The sequence below is a fragment of the Scyliorhinus torazame genome, chromosome 17 (genome assembly GCF_047496885.1).
Source record: "Scyliorhinus torazame isolate Kashiwa2021f chromosome 17, sScyTor2.1, whole genome shotgun sequence".
NCBI lineage: Eukaryota > Metazoa > Chordata > Chondrichthyes > Carcharhiniformes > Scyliorhinidae > Scyliorhinus > Scyliorhinus torazame.
Genome location: NC_092723.1, coordinates 26,467,569 through 26,486,718, shown reverse-complemented (window position 1 = coordinate 26,486,718; position 19,150 = coordinate 26,467,569). Strand labels below are relative to the sequence as shown.

The window sequence follows — 19,150 nt, the reverse complement described above, 5'->3', positions numbered from 1 at the left end:
AAACCCCCCTCCCTTGTCCACAGAATGCATCAGTTTGAAATTCACACCCCTCGGCCCTCCTCCGAGCACGCCTAGTTACCTGCAGAGAGACGGAGGCTGGACATGATGGACCCGACCCAGCTGACCTGCTCCGAGGACCCCCCAAACACATCCTGGAAGGTGACGAAGAAAATCCCAAAGGTCTTCAGTGTTCCCATAACCAACACGTTCACCTGCAAATCAAGATCGAGGAATTACAGAGCAGAAATCACCCAATTCGAAGGATGCTGCGATCCATCCCTAAGTGTCACAGAGAAGCCACTGTAGCGATTTAACAGAAATTAAACAAAGTCTCGTGTCTTGCGCATATAGCTGGGTGCTTCCCAGCACTGGCAGTGCCAAGAATAACCCCACTATTAAACGGGGCGCTGTTTCATTTCTGGGCCTCGACGAGGAATGCCCCGGCGAGGCCACACTTAGTCGCCAGTGCAGAAAGAGATCAGGTAAATGGCACCCCGATTTCTAGATCCCCCACCGCAGCCTCCAACTCCCTCCCCCACCCATCCCCATGCCCCAATAAGGAGGTAATAGAGCCCCTGCGCCCCACCTCATAAGGGCAGGGCACCCCGAGGCCCAAGCCTCAGCACAGGCATGATGCCACCTGGGCACCTTGGCACTGCCCCCCGCCAGCCTGGCAGCACCATCTGGGCAACTTGGCAAGGCCAGGGTAGCACCCTGCCCAGTCTGACCACCTAGGGGCCCCCGATCACCTGGGAGTCTCTCACCCCGCCCCCCCCCCCCCCACCCCCCCACCCCCCCACCCCCCCCGCCCCCCCGCCCCCACCACCACCCCAAGTATGCCTGGTCCATATTTGTGGAAACCAGTGCTAAATGGTACCCCGCTTGGGGTCTTTGAGGCGTGACCAATCGATCCTGGGCGCTAGGTAGATCCGGCATAGATGCATTCAACTGAGACTAACTGCTCACTTGAATATCCAAATCTGGGTCCCGACCTCAATGGGCAGGCTCCAGATCGTGACACCTCGCGAGATCTCGCAAGGCGTGACAAGGCCGGTAAACTCCACGGGAGGTAGCGAGGCCAATAGGTTGCACCCTCACACTTCTGTAGTTTGGGTCTGTCGAGAACAAGCAATGCCATGTCAGCCTCCTCCTGGGCTCCAGTCATTTACGCTCAATCCCGAAAAGGTGTCAGATTTGTGACAGGCTGCCTCTGAGCCTCCTCAGCATTTCCCAGATTGTGTTTTATTTTCACCGTCATCAGGCAGACGATCCCGAAAACACAAGCATTGGAATGAATTTGCAGAAATCCCTCACGTTAAGCAAGGAGAGGAATTGGAAGGGGCGATTTTTAGATGTAAAATAGGACTGTGAGGAACGACGATCGAAAACGACAGAATTAATGCAGCATAGAAGGAGACCATTCAGCCCGTCTACCTGTACCAGCTCTCCGTAGGGTAGTCTGGAGGAATCAGCTTGGAACCCAATTGAGTTCCAATCCTATGCACTCTAATCTGGAGGCAAGTGCCAAGGGCCCCTGGCAGCAGGGGGAGGGGTACTCACATTGACAGTGAAAAAGAGTAGGTAACAAATGCAGAACCCACAGCTACCTGGGTTAAACATTTCTCCCTAACTGTTTCTAACCCACTGAAAAACTGGCAATCTGAAATAAAAACAGAAGGTGTTGGATATTCTGAGCAGCATCTGTAGAGAGAAAAACAGAATTAACGGCTGAATTTTAACTGTCGGACCCCTTGGCAACAGGTGAAGCTGACAGCGTGTCAGGAAGCTGGACGTTCCAGCAGCGTCTTTGTCTTTTCTACTCAGTCACATTGTTTGCACCTGATTTCCCGGCCAATTAGATGGACGGGTGTCATGACCACCTGTGAGAGCCTAGTTCAGCTCCAATACTTAAAGGGATGCTGCGAGGGTCATTGTCAAAGTTCCATAACAGAGGCAGCGACTGAACAGATGGAGTGTCAATGTGGAGAGGCTGCACCATGGTTCTCGGATTCGTCCCTTCGACATGATGCTGCAACTGTGAGGACCCCAAAGGAAATTCTGTTTCCCACGGAGAGAGGAAGAGGATGTGAACAAGCAGATGTGACTGGAGGTGGCTAAGGAGGGCAGCAGCAGGGCTGAGGTGCCCTGTCCCTGGATCCAGTGCCGCTTGAGATGCAATGACCTGATCAGGGGAGGAAAGGCCATTCACATTCCACATTCAAGCTCAACATCCCCCCCCCCCCCCCCCCCCCCCCCCGCCCCCCAACTCTTCCTTCTCTCTGGACATCACTCCTCAGCCAAACAAACCTCGCAGCCAAACTCATCCCCCTCTGTCGAGGCGCCTCCTCACGTGCTCGCCTGGTCTAATCACACCCTCAGTCTCATCTTAATGCCTGTCGTAGCCATTCCTCACAATGAGCCACCACAAACGTTCTTTCCCTAACCTCTGAAAAACATTCCATTTGTCACATTTACACACATCCTTCTCTATTTGCACGAGAAGAGAGCACAGAGCAGCAGGAAGAGGCAAAAGAACTGGAGATAGTCCAGACAATGACAGAGGATGAGGAGGTGCTGGAGATAAGCTGGGTCTCTACTTGCCTGGCCATTGCCTCTGGAGAGATAGGGAATCTCCCAGCTTCCTGGTGAACGGAGCCAGATAACACAGTGTCATGGCAGCCAGTACGCTGACAATGGATTGATGTCAGCAGCCAATAAAATATAATGAACAACAGAATGATGACGTAGAACCCTCTTATCTTGTCAGTCCCAATTCATATTTTTCATCAGCTACAGGTCGACAGGTGTCCCTCAGGAGGTGATGCCAGACGAGGTCACTCACTCTGCAGATAACTTATACACATGATGAATGCCAGGACATCTCAGGCCTTTGTGCTGATGTCCACCTCCAAGGAGAGAGTGGCCACCTGCATGGAGCCTCATACAGGTGAATGGAAGCAGGTCCACACCCCCCCCCCCCCTGGCCAGTAGCATGCACATTCAGTCTGCCAGCTTAAACAGGATGGAAGAAACGCCTTTGCCGTGACCATCACGAACCTCACTAAAGTCTGTCGTGTTATGGAATTTGGAATAACACAAGCTGCTACTTGATGGAGTTTTGAGTAGAAGATGCTCCAGACTTTGAAGTGAGTTCAATGTGTTTTATTGAACTATTAGCACAGTTCTCAATGAGTTCGACTCTGCTAATCTAAATGTAGTAACTCAGTCTAACTGAACCAGCCTTGCTCTAAGCCACGTGCTGGGGTGTGATGCTGAGGATACACCCTGTCTCACTCTGTAGATGTTGGTCTGTGGAAAGAGGCGGGTTGTGAGTGCCTCATTCCTTTTATAGTGAGATACCATCCCTGGGTGTCCTGTCTGCTCATTGGTCATGTCTTATTCTATGTGTTCATTAGCTGCATGTTTGCATATCATGACAAAGTCCAACAACATTCTCTCCAGCAGTTGGTGTAAGGAAGTGTGTGTGGGCCATGAGAGGGAAGATGGAGACTGTGCACATGGTGGGGACTCTGCTCAAAGTGCTTCAACTCCTGACCCCTTCCACCCACTCACCTGTCAGCCAGACCCTCACATGTTTCCCATCCCGAGGGCTAAGTCTGCCTGTAGCAGAAGAGAGCAGGTGAGACAGTCTTTTCTAGTACCTTCACAGACTCCAAAACCCAGAGGACATTAGCCAAAAGCACCTGCGCAGTTCGAGCAGGGAATGTGCAACCTGTTGCCAAGTCTGCTGAAGCCACAAGCGTGACTAGAAAAACAGATTTGTTGCTGCAGAAGGTGCTTATGATCTCTAAACTTTATTTCAAAGCTGCAATCCCCAGTCTTTTCATTGTTGCAAACGGCTTCATTCTGTGAAGATTGGTAGGTTAAGAGCAGTGAGTGCTAGACAGAGGAATGGATTGTTACTTGTGCAACTGCTTTGTGTTTCTGCGGCCACAGTCGATTCAGAATCGGTGTGTCAGATGACTGCACTGCCTCAGGGTTGGTTAAACTATGTCCAAACCAGACTGTCCTGGGCACCCTGCAGGTACCCTCGCTACCTCAGCTTACTGTCTCGCCGAAGATGCAGAGCACTCTTCAGTTTCCTCCTGGAGATTCAGTCCTTGCCGCTGAGTGTTGTGCAAGGCAGAGCAAACCCGGTCTACTACAGGTTGATGGGTTTTCTAAGCATCAAAATCACATCTTCACCATCCTCATGTCCACCTCAGTGTTCACTCTTGTGCTCATGTGACGTCGGCCATGGTATGCGATGCAAATGACTTTTGTATCTGTTTCTCAACTTTGATACAGAAGAACAAGGTGTTTTCTTTACTCTTTCCTGTTAATGGAAACATGCCTTCAATGAGTCTTTCAAAGAGGTGTGCGATAGAAATGTATAAATAGTCTCTGGCTGATTGGCACCAACTTCTAAATTATTTTCCTCAATCAATTCCTCCGCAGCAGGCTCATCTAATTGTTTTGATCAACACCAGATGAATAAACTTGCACTGAGAGAGCTTTCCTCTCTACTCAAGGCATTTTCTAGTTTATCGAAGAGTTATGCTCCAGCCTTCCGCGCACATTCATTTTCTGTCCATTGACTTTTCAAAAATGGAACCTTCATTTCCACTTATTTCACAATTTCACCCAAAGTATAGCTAGAGAAGGCATCAGTGCAGCATAGAGTGAGTGGAGGCGGTAGTTCGATAAATGTAGGAGTTTAAGGGTTAATCTCGATTTAGTATCTAGTACTAATTACTGCTCGTTCTTTGATAACACCCACTGTTTAGTGGGGTTTAAATTCTAAAGGGTAGACAGCTCAGTATCGTTAGGGCTGACGAGAGGGGAAAGCAGATTCTCCTCATGGGTGGGGCTCGAATAGTTCATCGGGGTTACCAGATAATCTGGTTTAAACCAGTTCCTGAAACAGCTGACGTCGAGTTTAAATCCAAAGGCCTCAGTGCATCCAACGCAGAGTGCAGTGAGCTGAGTTGGTAGCTCGGTTAAGTGTGAGCTACAGGTGCAGTGGGGGAGGGAGGTTCTCTCTTTCTTTTCTGCAGTCTTGTTTTCCTAACTACTTTCACAGGTCAGAAAGGGCAGCTGCAGACCAACACCCCAAAAACGGAAATATTATTGAGGGATTAGTGGAGAACGTAGAAACGTTGGAATTAGGAGCGGAAGTCGGCAATTCAGTCCTTCGAGCCTGCTCCGCCATTCAATCAGATCTTGGCTGATCTCTTCCTGGTCCCAAATCGTTCTCCCTACTTGTTCCACATATCCCTTTAACCTGTTTTTTCAAAAATCAGAAATATATTGATCTCCTTTTTGAAACCATTTAGTGACTCAGACTCCACCCCACTATGAGGCCGCATCTCAGTTCTAAATCTACCGTCTCTCAACCTATATCTATGACCTCGCGTTCTAGATTTCCCTACAAGGGGGAACATTTGGTCTACGTTTACCAATCCCTTTTAGTATTTTATACACCTCGATCAGATCCCCTCTCATCCTTCTAAACTCCAGCGAGTACAAGCCCAAATGGTTTAATCTCCCCTCATACGTCAACCCTTTCATTCCTGGAATCAATCTTGTAATCTTCTCTGAACAGCCTCCAAAGCCACCAATCGATCCTCAAATACGGCGATCGGGCAGAGAATCCCTGTTTACGACCGAATCGGGGGCTCGATTTCGGATGCTGTTGGGACAGCCTCAGGACGTTACCCGAAGGACCTCCCCAATGCTCTGCCCCCAATGGGCCGAGTTCCTGATAGCGTGGTTCACTTGTGCTCTCACTTTTTCGTGAACCCGGTGTGGCGGCTGCGGACTGTGTCCAGCACAGCCAGGGGGATCAGTGCCGCTGGTGGGGGTGGCCCAGGGGTGGTGAGGGGGGCACAATCTGGCAAGTCGGGTCTGCGTGCAGCCGGCGCCATGTTGTACGGCACGACCACAGCAGGTTATCACCGTGTACATGCGCGGCCATGGACCTGGCCATTGTCTGGCCGTTTATTTTGTGAAGGCCTTGCGTTTTACATGGCGCGGCTGCTAGCCCCTCACCAGTCAGAGGGTCGGTGTTGGGGCCTCGCCGAATTTTTCGTCATAAAACTAGACACTTCCTCCGGACATCGCCTCAAAATCGGAGAATCCAGCCTAATATTGGGCAGTACGGTAGCACAGTGGTTAGCACTGTTGCTTCACAGCGCCAGGGTCCCAGATTTGATTCCCGGTTTGGGTCACTGTCTGTGCGGAGTCTGCACATTCTCCCTGTGTCTGCGTGGGTTTGCTCCGGGTGCTCCGGTTTCCTCCCACAAGTCCCGAAATACGTGCTGTTAGGTAACTTGGACATTCTGAATTCTCCCTCTATGTACCCGAACAGGCGCCGGAGTGTGGTGACTAGGAGATTTTCACAGTAACTTCATTGCAGTGTTAATATAAGCCTACTTGTGACAATAAAGATTATTATTATAAAGATGTGGGCCGGGATTCTCCGCTATCCGGCGGTGCGGGCCGTACCGGCGCCGAGGAGTGGCGTGAACCACTCCAGCGGCGGGCCACCCGGAAGGTGCGGAATCCTCCGCACCTTCAGGGGCTAGGCCGGCGCCGGCAGGGTTCGCGCCACGTCAACTGGCGCCGAAGGGCCTCCGCCGGCCAGCGCGAGTTGGTGCATGCCCGGGAGCACCAAGGTGTTCTGCCGTGATCCCAGCGGATACGCAGGGGGTTTCCTCTCTGCGCCGGCCATGGCGGACCGTTACAGCGGCCGGCGCAGAGGGAAAGAGTGCCCTCATGGCACAGGCCCGCCCGCAGATCAATGGGCCCTGATCGCGGGCCAGGCCACCCCCCCCCCCCCCCCCCCCCCCCCCCGCCCCCCTCCCCCGGGGCCAGAGAATCTGGCAGCCGGCGTCGGGGCGGCGGGGTGGGATTCACGCCGCTCCCTGCCGATTCTCCGGCCCGGCAGGGGGTCGGAGAATCGCGCCCGTGGTCTCACCAACACCCTATACAATTGCAACAACACTTCTTTACTTTTATATTCCATTTTGTTTGCAATAAATTCTAATAATCCGTTTCCCTTTTTAATTACAAGCTGTACCTGCATACTGACTTTCTATCAATCATGAACAAAGTTACCCAGATGTCTGTGCCCTGACGCATTTTGAATCTGCTTTCCGCTGAGATAATGATTTGCCTCTCTATTTTGTTGGCCAAAATGGATAACCTCACACTTATCTACGTTAAACTCCGGAAGCACTTGGGATAAGTAAAAAGTCAAAGACTAAGAGAAGGGGGCTAAAATTAAATCAAAGGGGGTATCTTTAAGATTAAGTAATCCCAAATGCAGAAACTTGAGCTCTGGGTTTCGGAGCTCGAGCGGTGCCTGGACACACTTTGGCACATCCACAAGGCTGAGAGTTAAGTGGACAGCACGTTTAGAGAGGTGGTCACACCGCAGCTCAAGGAACTGGAGGAACAAGGCAATGAGTGACCACCAGGCAGTCAAAAAGAAGCAGGCAGGTAGTGCAGGTGTCCTCTGGGGTCCCGCTCACAAATCGGCTTTCCATTTTGGACGCTGATGAGGGCACGGTTCCTCCATGAGTGCAGACAGATCCACAAACTGCCTGGCTGTACAGGAGGAGAGAATAAAGAAAGCAGGAGCGATAGTGATAGGAGATTCATTAGTTAGGGGAACAGACTGGCGTTTCTGCGACACCAGTCGTGACTCCAGGATGGTGTGTTACTTCCCTGGTATCAGGGTCAGGGATATCACTGCAGGCAGGTAGTGCAGGAATCTGAGGACTGGGCCTAACGAACCCGAGGGAGGTCTCAGGCCTTGGAGATCCTTGGGTGGTTGGGGATAGGGTAGGTTGGCCCCATGGCTCTCCCTCTGGCAAATGGGCATCTTGGCATGGCCATTCCTTTAAAGCTAGCAGTTTCATAGTTAAGACAGATGAGTTAAAAGCATGTATTGACAAATGGAGTTGTGTTGTTGCTGCCGTCACAGAGAAGTGTTTGAGGGAGGAGCAGGACTGGCTGTTCAACATTCTGTGGTATAGGATCTTCACGCGAGACAGGGGAGGGAGGGAGGGAGGGTGTTGCATTATTAATGAAGGAGTCCGTTACTACAGTAATGAGGGATGATATCTTGGAAGAGTCCTCTAATGTGGATCTGTGGGCAGAGCTTAGGAATAAAAATGTGGCAATCACACTGCTGGGAGTGTATCATAGATCACCAAATAGTCAGCGGGCAACAGAGGAGAAGATATGTATTGCAGACAATTCACAGAGGTGTGTAAAACAATAACACGGTCATTATATTAGGCGACTTCCCAATATTAATTGGGGTAGTCACATTGTAAAGGGTTGAGAGGGAGCGGATTTCTTGAAAAGTATTCAAGAGAGCTTTTTACATCAACATGTTGATGATGCAACAGTGGGTAGGGCAGTGCTGGACCTATCTCTGGACGGGTGTTCAGGGTAGCAGTGAGGGAGAATTTAGTTAATGATCAGACCATTCTATGTTTTAAATTTGTCATGGAAAAGGAAAAGGATGGTCTGCAAAAAAGGGCTCTGGAATGCGGGAAGGTTGTTTTGATTAATATAAGGCAGGATCTGGCCAAAGTAGATTGGGAATAGCTACGTCTGGGGGTACATCTACAGCAGAACAGTGGGTCGGCCGGGGGTGGGGGGGGGGGGCATTCAAAATGGAATTGCTGAGAGTACAAGTCCAACATGTTCTCTTTGGGGTGAAATGTAGGAGAAAACCGTCCTGAGAACCCTGAATGTCTAGGAATATTCAGGACCGGATAAGAAGGAAAAGAAAGGTTTTTTAACAGGTACAAAAGGAGCAAACCTATAGAGACTCTCATGGAGTATAGAAAGTGCAGGGGAAACCCAAAAAGGCAATTAGGAGAGCAAAGGGGGGACATGAAAAAGCACTGGCGAGTAAGATTAGGAAATTCCTAAGATATTCCATAAGTATCAAGGGGAAAGAGGGTAACCAGGGAGAGTAGGACCCATTACACCCAAGGGTGTAATCTGTGTGTTGAGCTGGGTGACAGTGGTAGGGAGTTAAACGAGTACTTCACATCTGTCTTCACTTGGGACAAGGAGGCTGTGGGTGTAGAATTCAATCAGAGCGACTGAGAGGTTCTTGAGCAGTTTGACATAGGGAGTGAAGAGGCACTGGTGGTTTTGGCAGGCTTAAAAGTGGACAATTCCCCAGGTCCAGATGAATTGTATCCCAGGCTGCCGCAGGAGGCAAGGGAGGAAAATATAGGGACCTGACTCAAATTTTTAATTCCTCTCTCGCCACAGGGGAAGTACCAGAGGGCTGGAGGACAGCTAATGTAGTTCCACTTTTCAAGAAGGATGGTAGAGAAAAGCCAGGGAATTAGAGGCCAGTGAGTCTCACCTCAGTGGTCGGGAAAGAATTGAAGTAAATTCGGGAGGAGAGAATTAATCTCCACTTGGAGAGACAAAGTTTGATGAGGGACAGTCAACATGGCTTCGTGAGAGGGAGGTCACGCCTAACAAATTTGACTGAATTTTTTGAGGAGGTGGCCAGGTGTAGATGAGGGCAGTGCAGTTGATGTCGTTTAGATGGATTTCAGCAAAGCCTTTGACAAGGTGCCACATGGGAGACTGACATAGAAGTAAAAGCACATGGAATCCAGGGTAACAAGGCAAGTTGGAGCCAAAATTGGCTCAGTGATAGGAAATAGAGGATGGTGGTTGAAAACTCTTTGTGTGACTGGAGGCTGGTGTCCAGTGGTGTACCACAGAGATCGGTGCTGGGTCCCTTATTGTTTGTGATATATAAAAACGATGTGAAGAAAATGTGGGGAGGATGATAAGTAAGGTTGCAGATGACACAAAGATTGGACAGCTGGTTGACAGTGAAAAAGAAGGATCTTTCGTTACAGGAGGATATAGACGGATGGGTCAGATAGGCAGATTGGTGGCAGGTGGAATTTTACCCTGAAAAGCATGAGACGATGCAGTTTTGAAGGAGTAACAAGAAAATGGAGTATTCAATGAATGGCAGGCCACTAGGAAGCTCAGAGAAATAGAGGAACCTTGGGGTGCTTGTTCATAGGTCCCTGAAGGCGGTAGGACAGGTTAATAGGGTAGTTAAGAAGACATACGGGGCCCTTGCCTTTATCAGTCGTGGCATAGATTATAAGAGCAGGGCGGTTATGTTGGAGCTGTACAAAACTTTGGTTAGGCCACAGCAGGAGGACTGTGTTTAGTTCTAGTCACCGCACTATAGGAAGGATGTAATTGCACTGGAGAGGATGCAGAGGAGATTCACCCGAATGTTGCCTGGGATGGAGCATTTTAGATGTGAAGAGAGGCTCGATAAGCTTGGGTTGTCTTCTTTGGAGCAGAGGTGGCTGAGAGGAGATCTGATTGAGGTGGATGAGATTATGAGGGGAATGGGCAGGGTGGATAAAAGTAGATGCTCACCTTTGTTGAAGGGTCAATAACAAGGGGAATAATTTTAAGTGAGAGACAGGAGGTTTAGAGGGGAGTTTTCTTTACTGTATGGTTCTATGATACTTTCCGTCTCTTATTTTTGTGATAACCCCCACGAGACACATGGGGATGACTCGATTAATCTCCCCCTGAGTCTCGTGGAATATGAGCACCTCTGCTGAGGAGCGGAGGCCTGTCAGCGGGCTCGTTAATTTTGCAGGATAAAACCCGACCTACATAGGTGCCGAGGCTCCAGACTAGTCCTGACTGAGTCTTGGGCTGTTGTTTATATATTTCTTTCCTAAACTAAGGGTTGAAAATAGACCATTTTAGACTCCTTTCCGGACTCCTCCTTGACTACCATATTGACGACAAGGATAAAGCGGAATCACAGTTGGCGCTGAAACCCATTTTATAATACAATAATAATCTTTATTGTCATAAGTAGGCTTACATTAACGCTGTGAAGCAACAGTGCTAACAACTGTGCTCCCGTGCAGCCACCTCTCTTTGCCAAGGAATAAGGTTTGCATAGTTTTGAAAATGCCGCTCTTTGGTAGACTCGATGCATTTGATGCAGGGGTGGAGAATTGAGCTCAGAACGCGGAGCGTTTGCACTATTTTGTTGAGGCAAATGCTATCGTTGGAGATGATTGCCAGTCAGCAATTCTTCTGACCATCTGTGGGGGCCCACCTTCAGCATCATCAATAGTCCAACATTCCCCGCAACCCCAGACTCCAAGACGTTCGAAGAGCTAGTGAAGCTCGTGACAAACAACTACGAACCAAGCCATCGGTCATTGTGCAAAGATACCGATTTAACAAGGCTGAGAGAACCCCAGGGGTGTCCATAACCAAATTTATGGCGCGATTGCGCAAACTGGCAGAGTATTGTGACTATGTGCAACCGTGGAGAAGCTACGACTTTCCTTCAGCACCCACAGCCCATTCCGGGTGTGCTTGTTACGGACAACGATATCCATTCACCAGTCACAACTTTGCACACTTTATTAAGGCAAACCGAGGGAAACACATCCAGACGGCCCCATACCACCCTTCCTCTAACGGGCTGACCGTCATTCAGTTACCAGACCACGCCACATGCCACAACCAGTGTAGCACTAGCTGAACTGTTGATGGGTCAGAGGCTCAGGACTCGCCTTCGCCTCATGTTCCCCGATATTGGCGGGAGAGTGCAACACAGTCAGGACCTACAGAGTCAAGGTTGAGGCAGGCAGACATTGACAAGGAGTTTCCAACCAGGACACGTGATGTAGGTCTGAAACTTCGGGGACGGAGCCCGTTAGATTCCAGGGACTGTGGAACAACAGAGCGGACCAGTTTCATGCTAAGTGTAGCCATCTCAGATGGCCACCTGCAAAGGACCATGGGAATTATGGCCAACCCAGGACTCAGACAGACTCAGAGCTTGTGTGTATATTTGCAACCCAGGTGGCTAGACACGATCGAAAGCCCCGCTCGTTTGCATCCCAATGGCCCATTTCCCCAGAACAAAAGAACTGTACTCAGGTAACCGATACAGATACAGACTAACCGGCGCCACTCCCTTTACTCAGGGAGCCCAAACAGCCAAGGTCAATGACCGCTCAGGACACGCCCAGCCATCAAGGCACCCGCCCCTTTATTGGCCAAAATCGAAGGCAGTGATCGAAGCCTGTCGAATTATTGGGTCCAAGTTAAGGACCATCCCAAAGAGCGCAAAATCCCAGAGGGGCAAGAAGAGACACAGCCATGTGATTGGTCTCTCTTGGATCCGGCCTATGCCAACCCAAGTGCAGCATAACGACCAGACAGACAAGTTCAAGACCAACGATCGCTACCAGACGGCTGAGCCCAGCAGAAACAGAGCCACTACTTCCACCCAGCCACGCAAAATCCGGACAAAGGCTTTGTCCATCTGCATAGAGCCGGTCGCCCTGAAGTTAAGTATAGGTTATTGTAGTTGTTAGGGGTAGTTTAAGTGTTATTTTGAGTTGTAGTGTTTTGTGTTGCATGTCGAAGTAATCCTTGTGTGTAAATCAACCATCTTTGAACTTGAACTTGTGTGATCCTTTGATCGATATCTGGTAAAGCCTTGTGGTGGTATCATTTGATACCTGGCGACTCTAAAGAGCATCATTATTAATTGGCAAGATTATTGGTGACTCTGGTGGTGATTGGCAACATAAGTAAAGACTCGCGAATGGACAGTGTGGAATCACCTTATTCACCTCAGGAGCGGGAGGCTGGTATTAGGACATGTCCCACCAGAGGAACCGTCTTCCAGCCATGTCAGCCCGGCACATGGAGGCCTGGGGGTATCGTCCCTCTGGGGGCCCCAACACAGAGATGCGCGAGGTGGTGGACTCGGATTCCAACATGAAGACTCAGGCATCCGAGGTTGCCGACAGCAACCTTGCTAGGGATCAGTCGGCAGCAGTACCCCCAGACGGTCATCGTGGAAATGACCATCCCCGACACGCTACACACGTCCCACTGACCCAGCCCCGCAGCTGCATGATGTGCAGCCACGGACAAAGAGGAGAAGACCACCTCCTACACTCCTCAGAGGGACTTAAGGACTTTGGGGGGGGGGGGTTTATAACCCCCACAAAACCCACAGGGACGATTAATCCCCCCGTGGGCCTTGTGGGGAACAAGCTCCTCTGCTCAGGGGGGAGTCCTGCCGGTGGACTTAATTCCACAGGATAAAATCAGGTCCAGGTAGGAGCCAGGGTTCCAGAGTAATCCCGGCTGGGACCTGAACTGTTGCTTGTACATAATTTTCCTCCATCAAGGGTTGAAAAGACTCTCCTTTCCGAAGTCCTCCTTGGCTACTGTAATTTTACATTCTTTTTCAAGCTTATTAATCTTTCCATCCAGCTCAATAACTGCTGTGTTCAGTTCTTATTGGGGCAGAGTTATTGGTGGATTTTACATTGGCATTCACTTCATTTCGGAATTTTCCCTCTATGGTTACCGGCTGTTGCTTAGAATTTTTCAATTCACTCGTTACATCCTCAGTCTGTTTCTTAATGCTGCCTTCAACAAATTGATCAGATTTATCAGCAATTGCTTTTCCTGTGACTGACACTTCTTTCTAATTAGTTCTTGTTTTTCATTAACAAACTCAATTTTTGTGCGTGAGGTTTGGTACTTGACACGAATCAGACTTTCCTCCAAGTGCTCATTATCAGCAATGAGCTTCTCGTGTTTGGCCACAGTCCTTTTCCTGAACTTAGTAAGGTCAGCATGATCAAGCACCTGCAGCATATTGGGCGCGATTCCCCGCAAAGATTTCCACGTGCTGTAGCGAGCAGGAATTGCTGCGAGTTTCCCGGCACTCAGCGTGGTGAGGCCGGCAGCATGATTCAACGTTAATTAACGAGGCCTCACGGGCTTCCTGCTCCGAATGCTGGCTCACCAGCAGCTTTGTTGGGACTGCGCTCGCCATCCTCCTGCTAACAACGCCTGAGCAGCACTTAAGCTGCACTTGCTCAGCCAACCCCAGCCGGCTCATAACAATGGTGGCGAGGAGACCAGCCCCAAGATTCGGGGATGCTGACCTGGGAATGGCCAAGGCGCTGCGGAGCTTTTCGCAATCGCAGGTGGGCATGGCTGCAGCAATGCAGAGTATGTCCCAGTCACTGGGGAATGTGTCCCAGTCATTGAGGAGCATCACCGAGGGCATCAACATGATGGTGCGGACCATGGGGAACCACCAGGACTGGCAGAGCCAGAAGATGTAGGGGCAGCCGGGGCCCGAACCAGCTGCCCCTCCATCCCAAGGTGAACCTTAGGGCCCTATGGGCACCAACCGGGGGAAATGGAGCGCTGAGTGCCACCCGGGCCCGTCCAATGGGGCGGCGATGGTGGCCACCAGCACTTCTGGGTTACCCCACTCTGATGAGGCTGCATCTCGGGGTCAGCGCAGTGTGCCGTCGACAAGTGAGCCTGGGCCCTCCGGCCCCAGAGCCCCCTGAGGACGCCCGAGATGAGGTAAGCAGTGGCTGCCTCCACCTTAGATGTGCATCCTGGGTGGGGATCAAGGCGTAGTGGTAGAGCTAGGAGGGCCAGTCATGTTGAGTATCACTGAGGGCACTGGGGTAGGGGGGAGAAGTTAGGTAGGGGTGGGGTTGGGGGCACAGGACTCTCAGAAATGGGGTATTGTACAGCACATTAAACAACGTTTTGCACAACCATTATGATGCCTCTTGTCACTTTCTTCCGCTGACCCCCAGACCCTTTGCCTGTTTCTCCTGGCAACCTCCCCTGCCCGTGGCACCAACCTACCCTCCGGCCGTGGTCGTGTCCTGGGAGCAGTATCCCATCCCCTGGGTGTTTGGACGTTGGCTGCTGCGTGTGTGGTATTGACTCCCACACAGTGTCCAGGCAAGAAGGTTTGTTTGGAATGCTAGCAATGATTCCCAAATGCTACATGGCCCACCGACCCATGGGAACCCACTTGGCATGTGTCAAGTGCTCACTTAACCACATTTGCCAATTCCCTAATAGCGATAGACTTCAGTGGCACAGCCAGTAGCCTCAACAGTCTGTGGGAGTTATGGGTGATCGAGGGGGCAGACGGGCAGGGACGAGGGTTGCTCCCGGAATGGGTTTGGAATCTAAGGGTTGTCACGGTGGTGCCTCGAGCAATTGCCCCCCCGCCAGTTGCCTCCCCAGCACCTTCCCACCCACCCTCCCATGGCGGCCCAGGTGCGCGTAGCGTTCCCCCCCACACCGGTGAGCACTGGGGTGGCAAGGCAAGTGCCCCCCGGTCTCTTTGCCTGTGAGCAAAGATTGCTACTCCCCTCCTCGTCTCCCCACAGAAGCCCTTCCATCAGGTTCATGTTTTTGAAAAGGAGTACTAATCAGCACCAGCGTGAACACTTGCCGGGGAGGCCGGTAAACGACTGGAGGCCGTTGGATGACAGGTGGCTCTCGTTAATTGTATGGGAATGGGGCTTAAATGGTGATAATTGGTTTCTCCCCAGGCTATGGCGAGATTCTGAATTCGCCTACGGGAACAGGCCGGTTGCGTCACTGCAGCGTTTCCGGTTTCTGGCCTCTCTCGCTATTCACCGCCTTCGTTATGCTTCAGTGTGAGTGTAATGAGGCCGGAAGATCATGCCCAAAGTCACTGCCATGTTACCATTTACGTTTGCAAATCATTACTCAATATAAAATCTACACCTTCAATAGGTAAACTAGGAAACATTGCCTCACTAACACTTCTGTCCATTAAGTCACTTTTCAATTTAACCTTAATACAAAGAATAATTTGATAAATCCTACTAATACCCCTAATAATACGTTTTCCTGCATCAAATGATCTGCAACACAAATTGTATAGTCAAACAGTATCAATAACAGATTTGTCCCAGTGTGTTTCAAAATATCGATTTGTTTACTTGTTTTGTTGGAAGATTGAAGGAATACATCTCTCTTCAAGACAAAACCTTTAAAACCTTCACTTGCCTGATTTATTTTAGCAGCAGCCAAAGAATAATTTCCAGGACTATCATGTGCCATATCCCCCCTCTCTAGTTGTTTCGGAGGGAACACATTTTACTTGTACTTTTCTGGTACAGCCTTTTCCAAAGACTTCTTAAGCATTCCTATTGCTGCCACCAATTTACCATTTAGCTTCCAACAATGGGCTTTGAGATACTCTACACTAGCATTTTTTTGACTAAAACAGCTTCTGCCTTCTCCATGTTGCTCGACGTATTTTCTATTCCTCCAGCTTCCCTGTGAGTTTACAAATGGTGATCCACTGCCACCTAGTTGCCGATGCAATAGATCATACCCATTTGCCAGAACTGCTGCTTCCCATACCTTAGAAACCTTACAGTCCTCCAGGTGTGACCTAATACCTATTGGGATGCTATTTTAAAATCCTTCCAGCATCATTCGCTTCCTCACGTTTCCAAAAATTTATTCCAACTTCAGTGAATGAAACCATCAGTCCCACAGCATTTCTTTCTCTCTGGCAAACTCTAGAAACATTTAGTTAGGTTTATTCTTTGAAGTCCTAAATTTCAACTGATATGCTTCAGGGACAAGCTCAAAGTTCTGTCGTTTTAACTAATTCAGAATCTGGCCACTTCAGCTTTTTAGCCACCTTTTCAAATGAGATAAAATATATCTCAACTATGTCTTCAGTGAGTTTAGGCAATATACAAAGACTCTTTGTTATATTGATGCTCGGAATGTATGATTCCTCTTCTGAACTATGAGACTACCTTTCACCCTGTTATCTAAGCCGTGCTCCAGCCAGTTCATGCTGTCTGATTTCTTCCTCTCTTTGTAACGCAAGCATTTGTATTTACATTCTTTTTCCTCTTTTTTTACCCACAATGGGAGCTTTTAAATTTATTTTGCTATTTCAAGCTGATTCATCTGCAACTGAATTCTAGCCAACTATACTGAATTGCTATCTGGATTAACCTTTTCTTCTTCCAATCCTAGATGCTGCGCTGTTACCTCAATTATGCCTGCTTTCTTAGCCTCTGTTTTTAAGTCTAACTCTTCTGCTAATGCAATTATAATCTAATCTTAGTTAACTGTAGCAAATCACTCTAGACCCAATCTTCCCTCTCCAGTAAAGTCATAGAATTGACAAAGCTTTTTAATCAGTTTCAAAAAATTCGCTGTGGAAGTCTGATCCTTAAACTCAGCAAGTACCAGCACTTGTATATGAGAAATCCTGAAAGAGCCCCCAATTTATGTTATGGCCCTTGGCCAGACCCACAGGTTATTGGCAAGATCTGGTCAGGGACCAAGAATGTTTGTTTAAAGTAGACAAAGTTTGAGATTTAAGAATCTCACTCAGTGAATAAAGCCACAAGATTCCATGGGTTTTGAACAAACATAATTCAACTCGACTGTACAAGGTCAGAAAGATAAAACAAGCTATAATATCTACCATATACTCTAACATTCAGGGTTAATGACGTGCATGTGAATTAACAGGCAAACTGTGGCCAAACACGCCTTTCTACACAATAAATGTCAAATCAAACAACACAGGCTCCACAAATTTCCGAACAACCCATCCAGATGTCAATACATCTGCACAGTCAACGAATCTCAATTAAACTCGGTCCCTCTCTCTAACATGGGATTACAGTCTTCCCTTCAAAGATCGAGGGCGGAATTTAACCAAATGAATTCCTGAGTGTCATGTTGGGTTAGTTTGGTGGGGTGTTTCTCGCTGGCTTTTATGGGTGAGATCCACACCACATTTCAACCACACGCGAGGTAATGGAAATGTTTCTCAGTGTGGAAACGAGCGGGAACTGCCCCGAGCTTCCCGACTCTCGGCCCAGCGAGACCGTCACCGCTATAAAACGTTAACGGAAACGCATAACAAGGCCCCACGGGCTGCACGCCAGCTGATTCGCCGGGACGGCGCTCGCCAGCCCCCTGCTAACAAGGGGGAGCAGCACTGAAACAGCTCCTGCAGAGCTGACCCCACAGCTTGTAGCCAAGCCACCGAGGAGACCAGCCCCACGATTCGGGGAGGCCGAACTGGCCAGACTGTTGGTTGTGGTCGAACTCAGACGTGGTGCCCTGTTCCCCCCGAGGATCTTGGAGGGTCAGCCACAGGGCAGCCAGTGCCACCTGGGAGGAAGCGACAGTGGCTGTCAGCTCGGGAAACGTCACCAGGAGGACTGGAACTCAGTGCCGAAAGAAGGTCAATGACCTCCACCGGGCTACATGGGTGGGTTGGCACCGGGCTGCTGGATCCCTCTGCCCCCACAAGCATGGGCCTGGCACCACCCCACCCACCACCGTTGCGTGCCCTGACCCATCCTTGTCCAGCAGTGCCATCCATGCTGCCCCCCCCCATATTCTCCACCCCCTCATACAAACATAGAAACATAAAAAATAGAAGCAGGAGGAGGCCGTTCGGCCCCTCGAGCCTGCTCCACAATTCATTATGATCATGGATGATCATTAAATTCAATACCCATATCCCGCCTTTCCCCCCATATTCCTTGATCCGTTTAGCCCCAAGAGCTGTATCTATTTTTTTCTTGAAATTACACAATGTTTTGACCTCAATTACATTCTGTGGTAGTGAATTCCACAGATTCACCACCCTCTGGGTGAAGAAATTTCTCCTCACCTCAGTCCTAAAAGGTTTATCCCTTATCCTCAAATTATGACCCCTAGTTCTGGACTCCCCCACCATCGGGAACACTCTTTCTGAATCTACTCTGTCTAATCCTGTTAGAATTTTGTAAGTTTCTTAGAGATCCCCTCTCACACTTCTGAAGTCCAATGAATATAATCCTAACCGACAGAGTCTCTCCTCATATGACAGTCTCGCCATCCCAGGAATCAGCTTGGTAAACCTTCGCAACACTCCCTCCATAGCAAGAACATCCACCCTCAGATAAGGACACCAAAACTGCACACAATATTCCAGGTGTGGCTTCACCAATGCCCTATAGAATTGCAGAAAAATATCTTTATTCCTATACTCAAATTCTCTCGCTATGAAGGTCAACATACCATTTGCCTTCTTTATTGTTTGGTGTCCCGGCATGCTTACTTTCAGTGACTGATGTACGAGGAGACCAAGGTCTCGCTGAGTATCCCCCTCTCTCTATTTACACCAATTTAAATAATAACCTGTCTTCGTCTTTGTGGCTACCAAAGCAGATAACCTCACATT

The 19,150-nt window shown here is 49.4% G+C and overlaps 1 protein-coding gene across 7 annotated transcripts in view; it reads right to left on the bottom strand.

The window, feature by feature from the left end:
• slc16a4 (solute carrier family 16 member 4) overlaps positions 1-19,150 on the bottom strand; it is a 167,540-nt gene that overhangs the window by 75,119 nt on the left and 73,271 nt on the right. For all 7 annotated transcript variants that reach the window (XM_072480232.1, XM_072480234.1, XM_072480230.1 and 4 more), the window contains one exon: positions 80-212. In XM_072480232.1, the coding sequence (XP_072336333.1) occupies positions 80-212 (133 nt within the window). The remainder of the gene's footprint in view (positions 1-79; positions 213-19,150) is intronic.